This window comes from Palaemon carinicauda, chromosome 35 (genome assembly GCF_036898095.1).
Source record: "Palaemon carinicauda isolate YSFRI2023 chromosome 35, ASM3689809v2, whole genome shotgun sequence".
NCBI classification, from domain to species: domain Eukaryota; kingdom Metazoa; phylum Arthropoda; class Malacostraca; order Decapoda; family Palaemonidae; genus Palaemon; species Palaemon carinicauda.
In genome coordinates this window covers 19,419,191-19,435,985 of record NC_090759.1, presented here as the reverse complement: position 1 = coordinate 19,435,985, position 16,795 = coordinate 19,419,191, and the positions used below count along the sequence as shown (strand labels likewise).

The 16,795-nt window shown below is 49.8% G+C and overlaps 1 protein-coding gene across 5 annotated transcripts in view; it reads left to right on the top strand.

Annotated features, from left to right (window-relative positions):
- The window catches only part of LOC137627651 (obscurin-like), a 253,347-nt gene that overhangs the window by 137,024 nt on the left and 99,528 nt on the right, over nt 1–16,795 (top strand). For 4 of the 5 annotated variants that reach the window (XM_068358801.1, XM_068358802.1, XM_068358798.1 and 1 more), the window contains one exon: nt 9,529–9,727. The exons of the other annotated variant lie outside the window; for it this stretch is intronic. In XM_068358801.1, the coding sequence (XP_068214902.1) occupies nt 9,529–9,727 (199 nt within the window). The remainder of the gene's footprint in view (nt 1–9,528; nt 9,728–16,795) is intronic. 5 annotated transcript variants of the gene reach the window in all.

The window sequence follows — 16,795 nt, the reverse complement described above, 5'->3', positions numbered from 1 at the left end:
GTGGTAGCGTAGGCCATAGTTCTGTAGGCCGACCTCGGGGTTCGGGAGAGGGCGTTGCCTCCCCTAGCGAGGCAGCTCCTCCTCCTTCCCTGGGGGAGGAATTAAATATTAATGTGAGTAATGATTTATTCCAGCTTTGGTCTTCCTTGGGGCTCGAGGGTTTGCCCTCCAAGGAAGCTTTGTTTGACATGATCCGGTTGGGTGCCGCTGTCAAGCAATCGCTAACTTTGGCAGAGGTTGATCCTCTGTCTATCGTCGACGTTGTGGTGGCAGAGGCTTCCGATGCGGTATCTTCGACCTCTGCAACTGCTCAACCTGGTGTAGCTGAAGGCTTAGTTTCTCCCTCTGCTCAACCTTCGAGGGAGGAACTAAGTCCAACAGTCTCTCCTGCCGGTGATTCTCTCCCTCGGGGGAATTCACTCACAGAGACTCCTCTTCGGAGGACTGCTGACGGTCAGCTCGCTGATCCAACGGCCCCCAGAGGGCGCATACGGCGTAAAGCTCGCCTTCTCTTCGCCGGAGAGGCCTGCCTTCACCTCTTTCGTTCAACGTCATCGTTGCAGTCCGCCGCAGAGGAGTCTCGTCACCGATCTCCGACTGTTCCTGCTACAACCCTGGACCTCTCTGCGGATCGTTCGCGATCCCCTTCGTTGGAAGGTCGTCCTTACATAGGACATGCCGACGTTCCACCCGTCAGACCTGCTGACCTGCCATCGCCGTTCCTGGCTGCTGTTGCGCTGTGGGTGCATACCAATACTGTTTTTGTAAATCAGGCAACGGTCCCTTCGGGGCAACAAGGGTGTATACGCAAATTGGCGGATACGTCCCTTACATGCCAGCGTGCACCTGTTGTCGACGATCCTGATAAAGCGTGCCAGCGCTCACCCCGCGGGGCAGTGCTCACCTGCGCGGCAGCGCTCACCCGCGCGGCAGCTCTAACCCACGCGGCAGTTCTCACCCGCACTCCAGCGCCCACCCGCGCGCCAGCGCCCACCCGCGCGCCAGCGCCCCCCTGATCGCCAGCGCGCCACTGCACGCCATGCGCACCATCGTTCTCCTGCGCGCCAGCGCTCTCCTGTGCACCAGCGCTCGCCTGCGAGCCAGCGCTCTCCTGTGCACCAGCGCTCGCCTGCGAGCCAGCACTCTCCTGTGTACCAGCACTCTCCTCGCCAACGATCTCCTGCACGCCCACGATCTCCTGCGTGCCCACGATCTTCCGATCTGGGCACAGTAGGGAAGTTGAAGGCTTTCCCTACTCGTCAGCGCTCGGCAACGCGCCCTTGATCTTCACCTGCGCGCCATCCCTCGCCAGCATGCATTCGCGCGCAGTCACCCACACGCGCCCACGAGAATGCGCCCCCACGCCCATCTCCCCAGCCTGATGTGTGCACACATGCGCGCCCGCGCGCAAGAGGTGTCTCTTCTGCGCGCACACGCCAAACGCACGGGCTCTTCATCCTGATCCTGCGCGCCCGCGCAAACATTTACCCTCGCGCGCGCACGATTGCGCAATCTACCTTCTGCGCACCCTCTGGTGTCTCCAACATGCGCTGCTACGCGCCATCGTTCGCCCGCGCCCACTTTCGCCCGCGCCCACTTCCACCATCGCCCTCGTGCGCGCCGCACGCATACCAACATTCGCCCGCGCGCGCGACCCCGGGTATTCCCCATCGCGCGAGCGCCAACGCGCTCCCCAGCGCCAACGCGCTCCCCAGCGCCAACGCGCTCCCCAGCGCCAACGCGCTCCCCAGCGCCAACGCGCTCCCCAGCGCCAACGCGCTCCCCAGCGCCAACGCGCTCCCCAGCGCCAACGCGCTCCCCAGCGCCAACGCGCTCCCCAGCGCCAACGCGCTCCCCAGCGCCAACGCGCTCCCCAGCGCCAACGCGCTCCCCAGCGCCAACGCGCTCCCCAGCGCCAACGCGCTCCCCAGCGCCAACGCGCTCCCCAGCGCCAACGCGCTCCCCAGCGCCAACGCGCTCCCCAGCGCCAACGCGCTCCCCAGCGCCAACGCGCTCCCCAGCGCCAACGCCAATACCGTCCCATGCGCGAGGCTGCAGGACACCGCGCGGCAAGGTTGCCATCCCCCCATTCCCCCCCCCCCCCCACGCAAACGCAGAACAGCGCGCTCGCCAGCAGGGGGAAGGTTCCAGAAAGGTCCAGGGACATTTCTTCTCCATCTTTTTCTTTTCAGGCGAACTCCCTTTTGGAAACTCCTCCCAGAGATCGGTCGATCCCTTTCCCTCCAGAAGGAGTGTCTGACAGCGCAGCCGTCAGCCAGCAGCCTTGGTTTGGGGCACTGAGCGCGAACGCCAATACCCTCACATGCGCGAGGCTGCAGGACACTGCGCGGCAAGGTTGCCATCACCCCATTCCCCCCCCCCCCCCCCCCCACGCAAGCGCAGAACAGCGCGCTCGCCGGCAGGGGCAAGGTTCCAGAAAGGTCCAGGGACATTTGTTCTCCACCTTTTTCTTTTCAGGCGAACCCCCCTTTGGAAACTCCTCCCAGGGATCGGTCGATCCCTTTCCCTACAGAGGGAGTGTCTGACAGCGCAGCCGTCAGCCAGAAGCCTTGGTTTGGGGCGCTGATCAGAGCAGTTGCGCAGGCGTTTAAGCATGTTCTCTCTGAGCTGGGCCACAAATCCTTGGCAGCATCTACTCCCCTGAAGAGATAAAGAGGAGTTTCAGACGTGGTAACTTCTCCGAGGACAAAGCTGTCTCCTCGCAAGTCTTTGAGTCAAGCCTCCCCCCCCCAGACTTTTTCTCCCTCCCCTTCGGACGAAGACTTCCCGTCCTCAGGGGAGTCACGTGAGGTGAGGCGTTCCCCCATCACACCAATGAGGGAAACCCCACCTCGTGCTAGAAAGTCTTCTCGGGTAGGGGTGGAGAAGAGCCTACCCCCGTCGTTGTTGGAGTCTTGCATTCCTCCCGGGAGGGAGTCGAAGGACTCCAAGACAGTACCAAAGTCTTCATCAAGACTTAGACCAGAGCCAGAGAGTCACTTGGAGAACGTCCGCGAGTTCCCCTAAGAAGAGCCTTTTGGGATAGGAGACTTCGCTGCTAGTCCTTCAGGAGGAGAGCTGCAGGAGTCAGAGCATGCTTTCTGGCAGGTTCTGACTCTTATGAGGACTCTCAATGGGTTTGCTGACCCAGAGATTCCTCCTCGAGAGGGCAAAGACAAGGTCTTGGACAGAATTTTTGGGACTCTAGAACCCTCGAAGGCCAGTGCAGCTTTGCCCTGGTCTCAAGGGGTTAAGAGTCCCAGGGACAAGATCGAAGTCCAGCTCTCCGAGCTTGCCTCTTCCAGCCCAACCAGCGCCGGCAACAAGCTCCTCCCACCTCCTCGTGTACAGCAGAGGAGGTACTTCGAGATCGTAGAGGAGCCTTGTTTGGCTCTTCCCCTTCACCATTCGTTGGAAGAGCTTACCAGGGGAATCCCTCTTGAGAGACTCTCTAACCGGTAGGTCTCATTCTCGGCGACTGAGATCCTTAGCCAGGAGAAGGTGGCGAAGTGTGCCATGCAGGCCACTTCGTGACTGGATATCTGGCTAGGGACCTTAGGTATCCTGATACATTCGGAGGATTTATCCAAAGAACGTACCAGGAAAGCTATGGAGACCTTTTTACCCTCAGGCACTCGCACGATCGAGTTTCTGGCCCACCAAGTTTCGAACTTGTGGGCCAACATCATCTTGAAACGTCGGGATGCAGTGTCTGAGAGCTTCCATCAATAGGTCCCCAACACTGAGATCAACAGGCTCAGACATTCTTCCGTGATGGGAACAAACCTGTTTAAGCCTAGAGACGTGGAGCAGGACGCTGAGAGGTGGAGGAATTCCCACCAAGACTCCTCCTACATAGGGCTTTGACATCTAAGCCCTATAAACCTCCAGCACCCCAGCAGCCACGCCCTACCATGACCACGAAACCGGCAGCCGCAGCGAAGACAGTGGTGTCTAAGCCCTTTCCTGTCAAGGACAAGAAAGCCAAGAAGTCCTCCAGGGGAGGGAAGAATCCTAGAGGGAGTGGCCGAGGCCACAAACGCTAGGATTGGCAGTCCTCCTGCTTGTCCACCAGTTGGGGGATGCCTTCAAAGTTGCGCAGACAGGTGGCAGCAACTCGGGCCGATTCATGGACGATTTCCGTAATCAGTCAGGGATATCGCGTCCCGTTCACAACATCTCTACCTCCCCTGACAACGAATCCAGTGTCGTTGAGCTCCCTTGCCATGGGATCAGCAAGGGGGCAAGCCCTTCGGGCAGAAGTCCAGACCATGTTGAAGAAGGGCGCTCTCCAAGAGGTCCTCGACAGGTCTCCAGGCTGCTTCAGTCGACTCTTTCTTGTAAAGAAGGCGTCTGGAGGCTGGAGACCAGTCATCGACCTCTTGGCTCTGAACAAGTTTGTCAAGCAAACTCTGTTCAGCATGGAGACCGCAGACACGGTCAGATTTGCAGTGAGACCACAAGACTTCATGTGTACACTGGATCTGAAGGACGCGTACTTCCAGATCCCAGTCCATCCGTCTTCAAGGAAGTATTTAAGATTCAGCCTAGACAACAAGGTTTACTAGTTCAAGGTGCTATGTTTCAGTCTCTCTACAGCACCACAGGTTTTCACCTGAGTGTTCACCCTAATATAGTCGTGGGCACACAGGATCGGCATCCGTCTCCTCCATTATTTGGACGACTGGCTGATCCTAGCAGACTCGAAGTCATCCCTTCTTCAACACCGAGACAAACTTCTGGGACTTTGCCAGGATCTGGGGATCATGGTAAATCTCGAGAAGTCCTCTCTGCTTCCCACTCAAAGACTGGTATACCTAGGCATGATCATAGACTCCAATCTCCACAAAGTCTTCCCATCAGACGACAGGATAGCAAGGCTGAGGAGGGTTGCAAGCCCTTTCCTCAGACGAAAAGAACTCCCAGCCTAATCGTGGTTACGTCTCCTTGGTCACCTCTCATCTTTGGCTCGTCTAGTTCCCAACAGTCGCCTCAGGATGAGATCCCTCCTGTGGCGACTCAAGTCCCGGTGGAATCATGGTTACGATTCCCCGGACGTCATGATCCTTATGGGACCTGCGGAACGGACGGACCTGCGGAACGGACGGACCTGCGGAACGGACGGACCTGCGGAACGGACGGACCTGCGGAACGGACGGACCTGCGGAACGGACGGACCTGCGGAACGGACGGACCTGCGGAACGGACGGACCTGTGGAACGGACGGACCTACAGTGGTGGGTGACAGACGAGAACCTACGAAGAGGAGTGGATCTTTTCGTCCTCCCCCCGGATTTGATGCTGTTTTCGGACGCCTCAAAGAAAGGGTGGGGGGCCCACGTTCTGCACCACAGGACCTCAGGCCTGTGGTCAGAATCAGAAAAGTGCCTCCATATAAATCTTCTAGAAATGAAGGCCGTCTTCCTGGCCCTTCAACAGTTCCAACAGTACCTGGCGGGTCACTCTGTGGTGGTGAAGAGCGACAACACCACAGTAGTGGCTTACATCAACAAGCAAGGAGGTACCTTTTCGAAGCAGCTAACCCATCTCGCAGTAGAGATACTAAGATAAACCAAAGTCCACTCGATCCCACTATTGGCACGTTTCATTCCAGGCAAGAGGAATGTGCTCACCGACAATCTGAGCAGAGCGTTTCAGATAGTGAGTACTGAGTGGTCTTTGGATCATCTAGTAGCCAACAAAGTACTGACTTTGTGGGGTTCCCAGACTGTGGATCTGTTTGCGACAGCGTTGAACTTCAAGCTTCCTCTGTACTACCAGTCCCGGATCCCAAGGCACTCTGGCAAGATGCCCTCCAACAACGGTGGAACAACATCGACGTGTACGCCTTTCCCCCATTCTGTCTGATGAGGAGGGTGCACAAGAAGACCAGAATATCGGTCAATCTTTCAGTGACCCTCATAGCTCCGCTATGGCATCACGCGGAATGGTTTCCGGACCTTCTGCAGCTCCTAACCGAACTTCTGAGAGAACTCCCTCCACGACACGAGCTACTCAAACAACCACATGCCAACATTTTCCACAAAGCTGTAGCTTCGCTACGACTTCACGCCTGGAGGCTATCCAGCATCTCCTCGCTGAGAGAGGATTTTCACAACAAGATGCGATTAAGATGTCTGGACATCTGCGAAAGTCATCCGCATTGTCTACCAGGCAAAGTGGAAAGTCTTCTGTGGTTGGTATCGTGGAAGGGGTATCTCTCCACTCGATGCCACTATTCCAGCAATAGCGGAGTTCCTCGTGTATTTGCGGGAAGAAATGCGCCTTTCAGTCTCGGCGGTGAAAGGCTATTGCTCAGCCTCAAGTCTAGCCTTCAGGCTTAAAGGAGTGGACATTTCTTCCTCGCTGGAACTTTCCCTACTCATACGAAGTTATGAACTTTCCTGCCCTCAGTCGGAAGTGAGACCTCCTCCATGGAACATGGTTCGAGTTCTCAGGTCTCTTAATAGACCTCTCTATGAACCATTATGCCGGGCTTCAGATCGCCACCTAACTTGGAAGACGGTGTTCCTACTAGCTTTGGCCTCAGCCAAGCGAGTCGGTGAACTTCTTGGTCTCTCATATGACATCGCCCATTCAAGGGGATGGAGGGAGGTAACGTTCAAATTTGTCCCAGAGTTTATTGCTATGACTTAAAATCCGGGGGTTCCGGATCCTCGGTTCGACTCCTTCCAGATTTCGAGTCTTCTTTCTGTAACAGATGACCCAAACCATCTCCTACTGTGCCCAGTAAGGAGTCTGAGGCTATATCTCAAAAGAACGGCTACAGTCCGTCCCCAGGTGCAGGTATTGTTTGTGAGCACTGGGAGGACTAATAGGATGGTCACCAAGAACACCATCTCGGCATGGATTCGTAGGGTGATTCATCTGTCCCTGAATCCAGACCCTCCTCCGTCACGTCGCCCTAGAGCACATGATGTCAGGGACATAGCTACGTCCCTGGCCTTCAAGAAAAATTTCTCAGTGACGCAGGTTCTTCAAGCTTGGGTGGGGAAGCGTCAGACGACCTTCACAGCCCACTACCTGCAAGACGTGACCCACAGGAGGCTCGATACGTTTTCTATCGACCCTGTGGTAGCTGCACAACAGCTGGTTTAAAACCTCAGGCTCCTTAGTGGACAAGTAGCAGAATGTTGAGGGCATTGTTACCCGGTCTTAGTCTGCATGAATGAAAAGGTTTGCTTGGCCCTTATTTTCTTCATCTTCCCCTCTCTTGGGGAAAGCAGCATCCTGGGTTCTCTGCACAGCTGACTTCAAACCACTGCAGGTAAACCATGTTTCCTTGTGTTCCTAGTATTAAGCTAATACTGTCACGTCCCCATACCCTGACGAGGTGTTATTGGGAGAGTCCTACCCTAAAGTTTCCATCTAAAGGTCTACAGGTTAACTTCCTAGGACGAGCACACTTTATTATACCTTCACACACAGCTTACGTAGGCCGCAGTCCTTGCGTAGCAAGGTTCTAGCGAGGTGCAGGGACTCCTTATTGTTGAGTGGCCAGGACTTTGCACCCTTCCTAATGGGTGAGTCACCCCTATTAAATAGCATGGTTTGTATAACGGAACAAATGACCAATTCGTAGATAATTTGTATTTTTCCTAACTGTACAAACCTTAGCTTTTTAATCAAAATTGCCTGCCAGCCCTATCTCACTTGAAGTCCTACCTCTAAGCTAAGTGAGCTCAAGCACAGGTGTGTGTGAGTGGGGGGGGTTATCAAGCTACCCCCCACCCCCACTAACTAGCGGTGGGGTAGTAAACCCTCGTTAAAATTCTAATGGCTCGTTATTTCAGCTACGCCAAAAGTGATAACCCCTATTAAATAGCTAAGGTTTGTATAGTTAGGTCAAATACAAATTATCCATGAATTTGTCATTTTTCTTTTAGTTTTTGTTTTCTGGTATTCTTAGCTAATAGCGTAATATTTTTGATGTTGAAGTTAAATTTTGTGGATTTTGCCAAATGGGAGTTTTTGAGAGACTGTGTGCTTTGTTCCAACCCATAATCTTCATAATCTTCCCTGTTTATGAAGTAGATTCTCGGTCTTTTGGAAAAAGACTACAGTATATAGACGGGAACGTCCCTGCCTGGCTATCTTCTGGTCTGGGATTCGAGACGAGATCAACATCGATAGTTTCTTTTAGTGTCTACAACCTCACCATCCATGTGTGCTAAGGATGGCGGGTTTGGGGGAGCCTATAGGTCTACCTTCTGAGTCATCAGCAGCCATTGTCTGTCCCTCCCTGGTCCTAGCTTTGATGGAGGAGGCTTGAGCGCCGATCATTTCCATTATTATTATTATTTTTACTAGCTAAGCTACAACCCTAGTTGGAAAAGGAGGATGCTATAACAACAGGAAAAATAGCCGAGTGAGGAAAGGAAATAAACACTACAAGAGATGTCATGAACCATTAAAGTACAATGTTTCAAGAACAGTAGCAACATTAAAATGAAATAAAATATATGGTCAGTCTGGGGCATTGTCACTACCTTTTGCCTCTGCCATTCATGAGTGACCTTTAAACCTTCAAACAGTTGTGGACACATTGGGTAGATAGGAAATAATTCCAAATATGCTCCAGCAGAGGTTACAATGGGGACACTTTTTATCTGCCTTTGATCTTGTCGCCAATGGAGGTTGTGCCACCAAAAGTTGTGGAAACGCTTGAAGGGTGAGACTGAGTAACCCACTGCAGTTACAGGTCGCTAAATGTCCCATGATTTCTGTAGAATAGTAATAACCATCTGTACTTACAAGGGCAGATAGGTTGGTTGCACACCATAAATATGAATGCTCGGTGCATCCATTTATTATTTGCTCAGTATTACCTTGTCTAATCCGCTTGTGTTTTATTGCAAATTTTGCTGTAACATTTTCGAGTGATTAGGGGTAATTTCCCGATACACAATATTTACTTTTAACATATGAAGTATAATTTTAGATAATGATAAAATATTCATCCTATTTTTTTAAGCAGAGCTAAACTCGTTGGTTTTAGTCTTTATGTTTATTTTGAATTATAAGAATTTGGTACAAAAGGATTTATGACATAGATATGGTCATCCCTGTGTTATGGATGTGACCCTTAATTCTCTGTTTACATTTAATTCATAGATTCATCATCATCATCATCATCAACGATCAGCCGTTGCTATTCCACTGCAGGACAAAGGCCTCAGACATGTCCTTCCAGTCCCGTCTGTTTATGGTCTTTCTTTGCCTGTCTGTACCTGTAAATATTCTTAGCTTGTCAATCCATCGTCTTCTCCTCCTTTCCCTGGTTCGTTTACAATCTCTAGGAACCCACTGTGTCATTCTTCCTCTCCATCTATTATCTGTCATCCTCATTACGAGACTTATGTCCTGCCCATGTCCGTTTCTTTTTATGTTGTTAGGATATCCATTACTACCCATGTCGCTCCTTTTCTCGCTCTTAATGTTATTCACATCATCATTCTCTCCATGGCTCTTTGAGTTTAGTTTTCTTTCTTTTTTTCTCTCCCTCAGGTCAAGTGGCTGCGATTACACAAAGAAAAAGCTGACACGAAGATGTGGAAACTTCGTGATCAAAGAATATCGTTTTTGGGAAGCAAAGGGATCTGGACCCTCAAAATTACTAACGTCACCAAAGATGATCAAGGACAATACAAATGTGTCTTCAAAACACACCCACCAGTTAGTCAAACTGGATCATTGAAGTTAATTGGCAAGTAACTCTTTTTTGATAAATATATCTTATTATGAGATGGTAACCATCACAGTGCTTATTCATTTCCCATATGAATCACTTAGCCCATAGAGTCTGAAATAACAATTCATATTTTTTTCAATCTTTTGTTTGGATTCTAAACCTCGGTCATTTTTTTAAATGATATATTTGACCTCAATATATTTATATTAACTTGGAAATACATAGAAGAAACATTCTAATAGAAAAAAAAACGTTCATTCTGTGTCCCTACGGTTTTACTCACGTCCTTCATCTTTCCTTTATTATAATTAGGTCCTATTTTCATCGGAGAAGTCAAGAGCCTCACAGTCAACGAAGGAGAAAGGGCCAGTTTTACGTGCCAGGTAGAAAACCTCACGAAATATCGGAAGGTAAATGCATATCACTTTACAGGATAGGTTTGGCAACTGTGCATTTGTTTCGGGATGAGTCAGACATAGAGGGTAAGAGATAGCTTTGTTGGTGTTACGGGAAGGTCATGATAAATGCTAATTTTGATATAGATGGGACTGAACATTAGTATCTGGTGTTTATTTAGAAAGAAATAGGAGGTTGACAAGGGCACCAGCCACCCATTGAGATACTCCTGCTAGAGAGTTATTGGGTCCATTGACTGGCCAAACAGTACTACAATGCGTCCCTCTCTAGTTACTGTTAATTTTTTCTTTGCCTATAAATACACTGAATAGACTGGCCCATTCTTTCCACACGCTCCGCTATCTTCATACACCTGCATCTAGCACAAGTTCACACAATAGAGATGTACTGCCTACTGATATTTACAAAAGGTGGAAACACCGGGTATTTTTTGCTATCTCCAGAAAGTCCACCGACCTGAATGGCCTCCCAGGTTTCAGTCCCGGGCAATGCGACCGAAATGCAGAAATCAGAACCACACAGTTGTAAATGGATACCAGTAATTGCTGTTGACAAGATAAATGGCATGTGGCTATAGCAGCCTCACCCAAAAGGACTTGCTTAAATAAAAGTCTTAACTCTTCTGGCGCTACCTGCTTCATGGGAGAAAATGTGAGGGGAAAACATTTAGTACACGCATGTAACCACACATACATACACACATCTCCCTTATATAAGCAAAAGGTGTCTAGCCATATACATATGTATATATATATACATACATATATATATATTATGTATAAAAATATATATACATATATATATATAAATATATATATATATATATATATATATATATATATATATATATATATATATATACATATATATATATATATATATATATATATATATATATATATATATATATATATATATATATATATATATATAAAACGGAGTTTGAGCGAAGCAAAAAATCTATTTTTGGGTGAGATAGCCATGGCGTCCTGATGGAAGGTTCCTTATTGGTAGCTTCCTTGGGTATATAGCTACTAAAATATTCCCAGAGAATTTAACCACAGGTTATCACAGAATTCTAACTTCTGGAGCGAGTATCCTAAAGGTTTCCCTTTAAGACATCGTATATCAACAGGGGACGCATGTATTAACGCGCCACATAGCTATCTGCACGCCACATAGAGTTAACACTTCGATGTGGAGGGGCGGAGAATAGCTGAGGAGCCGTTCCACAGCTATACTCGTCCGTGGCTACTTTTGGTACTCGAAACGTAAACAAACGGGTGCCATTGCTAAATGACGTCACGTCTGTCCTCATCCTGATGCCAGTTGCTTGCCGATCACCATGATACAGCAGGACAGGGTGGGGCCTGAAAGGCTGGACAAAGTAGCAGGGAGGGTCCATCAGGACGCCATGGCTATCTCACCCAAAAATAGATTTTTTGCTTCGCTCAAAATCCGTTTTTTGGGCTCAAGCCATGGCGTCCTGATGGAAGAATACCAGAGAATCAATGTATCGTGGTAGATTTCCCCTTGTAGAGTAAGTGCCGAGGGCTTTGAATAGGGTAAGCATAGTGACCTCGATAGAGGTTCCGTGGGGATGAAACTTCCTGCCCCCCTCTGCAGAGAAGTCCCAACGGACCATGCTGAAGATCAAAGTGGTCATCGAAGGGCTACCCACCTTGCGGGGAGAACGTGAAGAACTCGGAGACAAGACAGAATGGTTGATATTCATATAGGAACATTCTCAATGACAGACAAGTGGTGGTTAGGCACTGTATTTTGTAGCAAGAGAACGATCTGGTCTCGAAGGTATAGCGCAAGTAAGTATTCAGTTAGGAATATTACATAGCATAGGTGAGTATATGATATGGATTGAACCTATTATTCTTCATCATTTAAAAAAAAAAAGGGGGGATAATGAAACTATGACAACCATGTATTTCATAGTATAGGTAGGAGCGGATTGAGACGCATAAGTAATAAAATAGAAATTTTATTTCACAATTGCAGAATATAGTAAATAAATGTAATAAGGGATGTAAAATTAATTTACAATAAATTATAATGTACATAGTAATGAAAGACTTCGCTCTTGAATCTGAAAGAAAATTTCAAATTATTAGAAGGCACAGGTTCCAGAGGAACGTCAGTCTTTAATAAGGAAAAAAACACATCATGCTCTAGGCATGCGGCACTCATGTGACGACTATGACATTTCACCTTGTAAAAGAACAGTCTATGAAAAACACTAAGTGTCTCTGAATTCACTACATATCACACGAGGGTCAACATAGGCACCCGAAGAGTTAAAGTCCCAAGTAACTCACTGTTCTATGCAGAGTTAGGTGCAGGTTTCATAACACTACCTGCGGCTACCACGAAATGTTTGACTTCATGCACTTGTTTCGCGTAATGCTTGAAGAAAACATGCGAGGATTTCCAGCCTGTGAAACTCTTGAGGCTTTTGAAATTCATGCTCTGGAAAAAATTCAGAGACGATGCAACTTTTCTAGGATCATGACCTGCGGGTGTACTGTCAGGATCCGCTCTGCGAATGAAGTAGGTGATTTTCACTCTTAGTTGTTTCAGTGACAGGGCGCTACCCGATGTTTCTCCTTTGAAGAGATGGCCTCCACCAAAGACAGAAGTTCTACGAAGATAGACCTTGAGGCTCTCTACTGGACATAGAGAGGCATCTTCTTTCAGGGGGCAGATTCTCCAAGGGCCCCATCTTTTGGTGGGTAGTTCGTTTTCAGCGAGAAACGTCGGATCCGGGAAGAGGGTAAGGTCTCCTGAGTCTGTAAACAGGATGTGACCCTCGTCTCTTGATAATGCCACTATTTCGCTGACTCGGGCTCCTGAGGCAAGAGCAAAAAGAAATATAACTTTTTGAGTCAGATCCTTGAAAGAGCACGAATCGTTGTCCAAGTTGGAGGCAAAATGGAGCACCTTGTCCAGGGACCAGGAGATAGGTTTTGGTGGGGGTGCTGGGCGTAGACGAGCGCATGCCTTCGGCAGTTTATTGAAGATGTCGCTGGACAGATCAATCTGGAAGGCGTACAGTAGTGGTCTAGTCAAGGCCGATTTGCAGGTAGAAATCGTGTTGGCTGCTAAGCCCTGTCCATGAAGGTGAATGAAGAAGGACATGCAAAAATCAATGGTGATTTCCGTAGGATTTTTTGCCTTGACGAATGAGACCCACTTTCTCCAGGATGATTCGTATTGCCGTCGTGTGGATTCGGTCTTGTATTCCTCGAGGAAGTCTAGACTTTTCTTCGAGATCCCAAACCTCTTCTTCGCGGCTAGGGAGAGAAAATCATGAGATGAATGTCCCTGACTTTCGATGATGAAGCGAAGACAGTCGACTTCTGTACTTGCTGGGAGAGAACTGGGCCTGGGAGAGGGATCAGCTTGGGCTGTAGCTCCAGGACTAGGGGGTACCAGTTGCTCCGGGGCCACTTGGGAGCCACTAGGGCCGCTGTCCCTTTGAAGGTTCTCAGTTTGGAGAGGACTTTCAGCAGAAGGTTGGTGGGAGGGAACAGGTAGATCTTGGACCATCTGTTCCAATCCAGTGACATGGCATCCACTGCTTTTGCCTTGGGGTCCTCGTACGGGGCCACATATCGAGGAAGTTGATTGTTGTCGCTCGTTGCGAAGGGATCGATCTGAAGTTCTGGGACTTGGTGAGAGATGAAGGAGAAGGATCTTGCGTCTAGAGACCATTCTGACTCTATCGGGCTTGTCCGAGATAGAGGGTCCTCCGTCACGTTGCGGAATCCTTGTAGATGAACTGCAGACAGGTGCCATTTCTTCTTCTCTGCCAGACGGAAGATTGGGAGAAGCACCTGATTTATCTGGGGCGATCTTGAGCCTTGGCGACTGAGACATCAGACTACCACCGAGTTGTCCAGGGTTAGACGAATGTGGATCGAGGAAGGCGGGGAGAGTTTCTTCAGAGTTAGAAGGACCGCCATGGCCTCCAAGATGTTGATGTGAAACGTCTTGAGTTGGGGAGACCATGTTCCTTGAGCCTGTTTTTGGTGGGAGTGACCTCCCCAACCCTCCAGCGAAGCGTCCGTGTGGATGTTGAGTGATGAAGGTGGGTGTTGAAGAGGGATGGACCTTTTCAGGGCCTTTGCTTCCGACCACGGCTTTAGGAGTAACCGAAGTCTGTTTGGGAGTCGTCTCTTGAGGTCTCTTCGAGCGATGGATGCGGAACGTCTCCAGACTCCCGCGGCATCCTTTAGCTGTGCACGCAGCACTGGGTTTGTCACTGAGGCGAACTGTAGAGAGCCTAGAACTCGTTCCTGCTGACGTCTTGAGATCCATTTGGATTTCAGCAGTCTTTTGACAGACCCTGCTATTTCCTTCCTTTTCTTCTGGGGAATGGAAAGGCGGTGTGACTGAAGATTCCACTGGATTCCTAACCATTGGAACTTCTGAGCTGGAGAGAGGCGAGATTTCTTTCTGTTTATCTTGAATCCCAGGTGTTCCAGAAACTGGGTGACTTTGTTGCAGGATCTTAGACAATCTTCGGGCGATGGAGCCCAAACCAGCTAGTCGTCGAGGTAGGCCATCACCTGGACGCCACGGAGGCGGAGCTGTTGAACGATGGCGTCTGCCAGCTTTGTGAAGATCCGTGGGGCCACATTGAGGCCGAAGGGCATGGCCCTGAAGGCGTAGCTTTTCCTTTGGAGTCGAAATCCTGGGTAGGAGGAAGCGTGGTGGTTCATTGGAATGTGCCAGTAGGCATCCGCCAGGTCTATGGAGACCGTGTAGGAACCTTGAGGCAGAAGGGTCCTTATCTGTTGAAGAGTCAGCATCTTGAACTTGTTGTTCGCTATGAACTTGTTGAGGGGGGATAAGTCTAGAATGACTCTGAGTTTGTCGGAGTCCTTCTTGGGGACGCAAAACAGTCTCCCTTGGAACCTGGTTGACTTTACCCTCCTTATTATCTTCTTGTTCAAGAGTTCTAGGACATATTCTTCCAGAAGGGGGGTTGACTGTTGGAAGAACTGCTGGAAGGTTGGGGGTGGTTGAGTCCAGCTCCAGCCTAGACCCTTCTTGATGATGCTGTGTGCCCAGGGATCGAAGGTCCAACGATCCTGGAATTGGCGGAGTCTTCCTCCCACCGGAAGCACTTCATTGCTTCTGTTTTCCCGAGGGTTTACTACCTCGGCCGCTAGCTCCCTTTCCTCCTCTGCCTCTGGAGGGACGGCAAGATGCATCTCTGCCTGCACCTCTGTTTGAGCCTCTACCTTTGGGACGAAAGTTAGTTGACTGTTGCTCAAAAGCAGGGGTGAAAACCGGCGACTGTGACAAGACCGGTTGGGTGACCAGCTGAAAGGTCTGCTGTGGCTGAGCTGCCACTTGGGGAGTAGCGGATCCCGGAAACTGCTGTCTCTGTTGACGTTGCTGGGGTTTCGGTTTTGTGGGTTTCCTCTTAGGTTGAGGGCCGTCGTCCTGAGAGGATTTCCTTTTCTTCGACATGCCCCACTTGTGGAGAAGGTTCCTGTTCTCCGTGGCGGCCTTGTCTGTGATCTCTTTCACAAGGGAGGAGGGAAAGAGGTGCTTACCCCAGATGTTGGAGGAAATCAGCCTCCAGGGTTCGTGTCTCACTGTAGCACTGGAGAACACGAATTCACGACAGGCTCTACGAGCCTTCGTGAAGCTGTACAGATCCTTTACTACGGTCGCCAAATGTGTTTTGGCGAGAACCATGTAGTAGTCAGGGACCCTAGTGTCACCGGCCATGACTTCGAGCTGTACTTGGAGGGACATGGATGCGGCGAGTCTTTCCTTCGTATCATGTTCCCGACGAAGGAGATGGTCATTAAGTTTTGGAAGGTCTTCGTTAAACTGACGGCCAGCGACGTCAGGTTCTAGTTTTCCCACCACAAATGTTGACTGGACATCTTTCCAGTGTCTAACATCAGGGGGAGTAGTCAGGGAGAAGGGTCTGCACTCCTCCAGTGCAGGGCAAGGTTTTCCTTCTTCCACTGCCTTATGCACCGCAGTGAAGGCCTTTTCCAAGAAGGGGAGGGTCGCATCGTCTGGTGCGACGTAGGTAGGGTGCTTCTTGCTAAGCGGCGGAAGTTTCGAGCAGGTGAAGCCCCTACTTTTCACTGTATTGGCCAGCATAGCCTGGGCCTTCGAGAGATCGAACACTATAACCTCCTTCGGTTCGGTCTCTTCTTTAGAGGCAGGTTCAGATCGAAGTCGGACGTAACAGTCCGGGTAAGCCTCAAAGTTTGGCAAGAATTCCACTTCTTCCAGCGCGATTGAGCCGATCTTTTCGCTTATGAAGATCATACATACATACATATACCAAAGGCACTTCCCCCAATTTTGGGGGGTAGCCGACAACAACAAGAAACAAAACAAAAAGGGGACCTCTACTCTCTACATTCCTTCAGCCTAACCAGGGACTCAGCCGAGTTCAGCTGGTACTGCTAGGGTGCCACAGCCCAACCTCCCCCATTTCCACCACAGATGAAGCTTCATACTGCTGAGTCCCCTACTGCTGCTACCTCCGTGGTCATCTAAGGCACCGGAGGAAGCAGCAGGGCCTACCGGAACTGCGTCACAATCGCTCGCCATTCATTCCTATTTCTAGCACGCTCTCTTGCCTCTCTCACATCTATCCTCCTATCACCCAGAGCT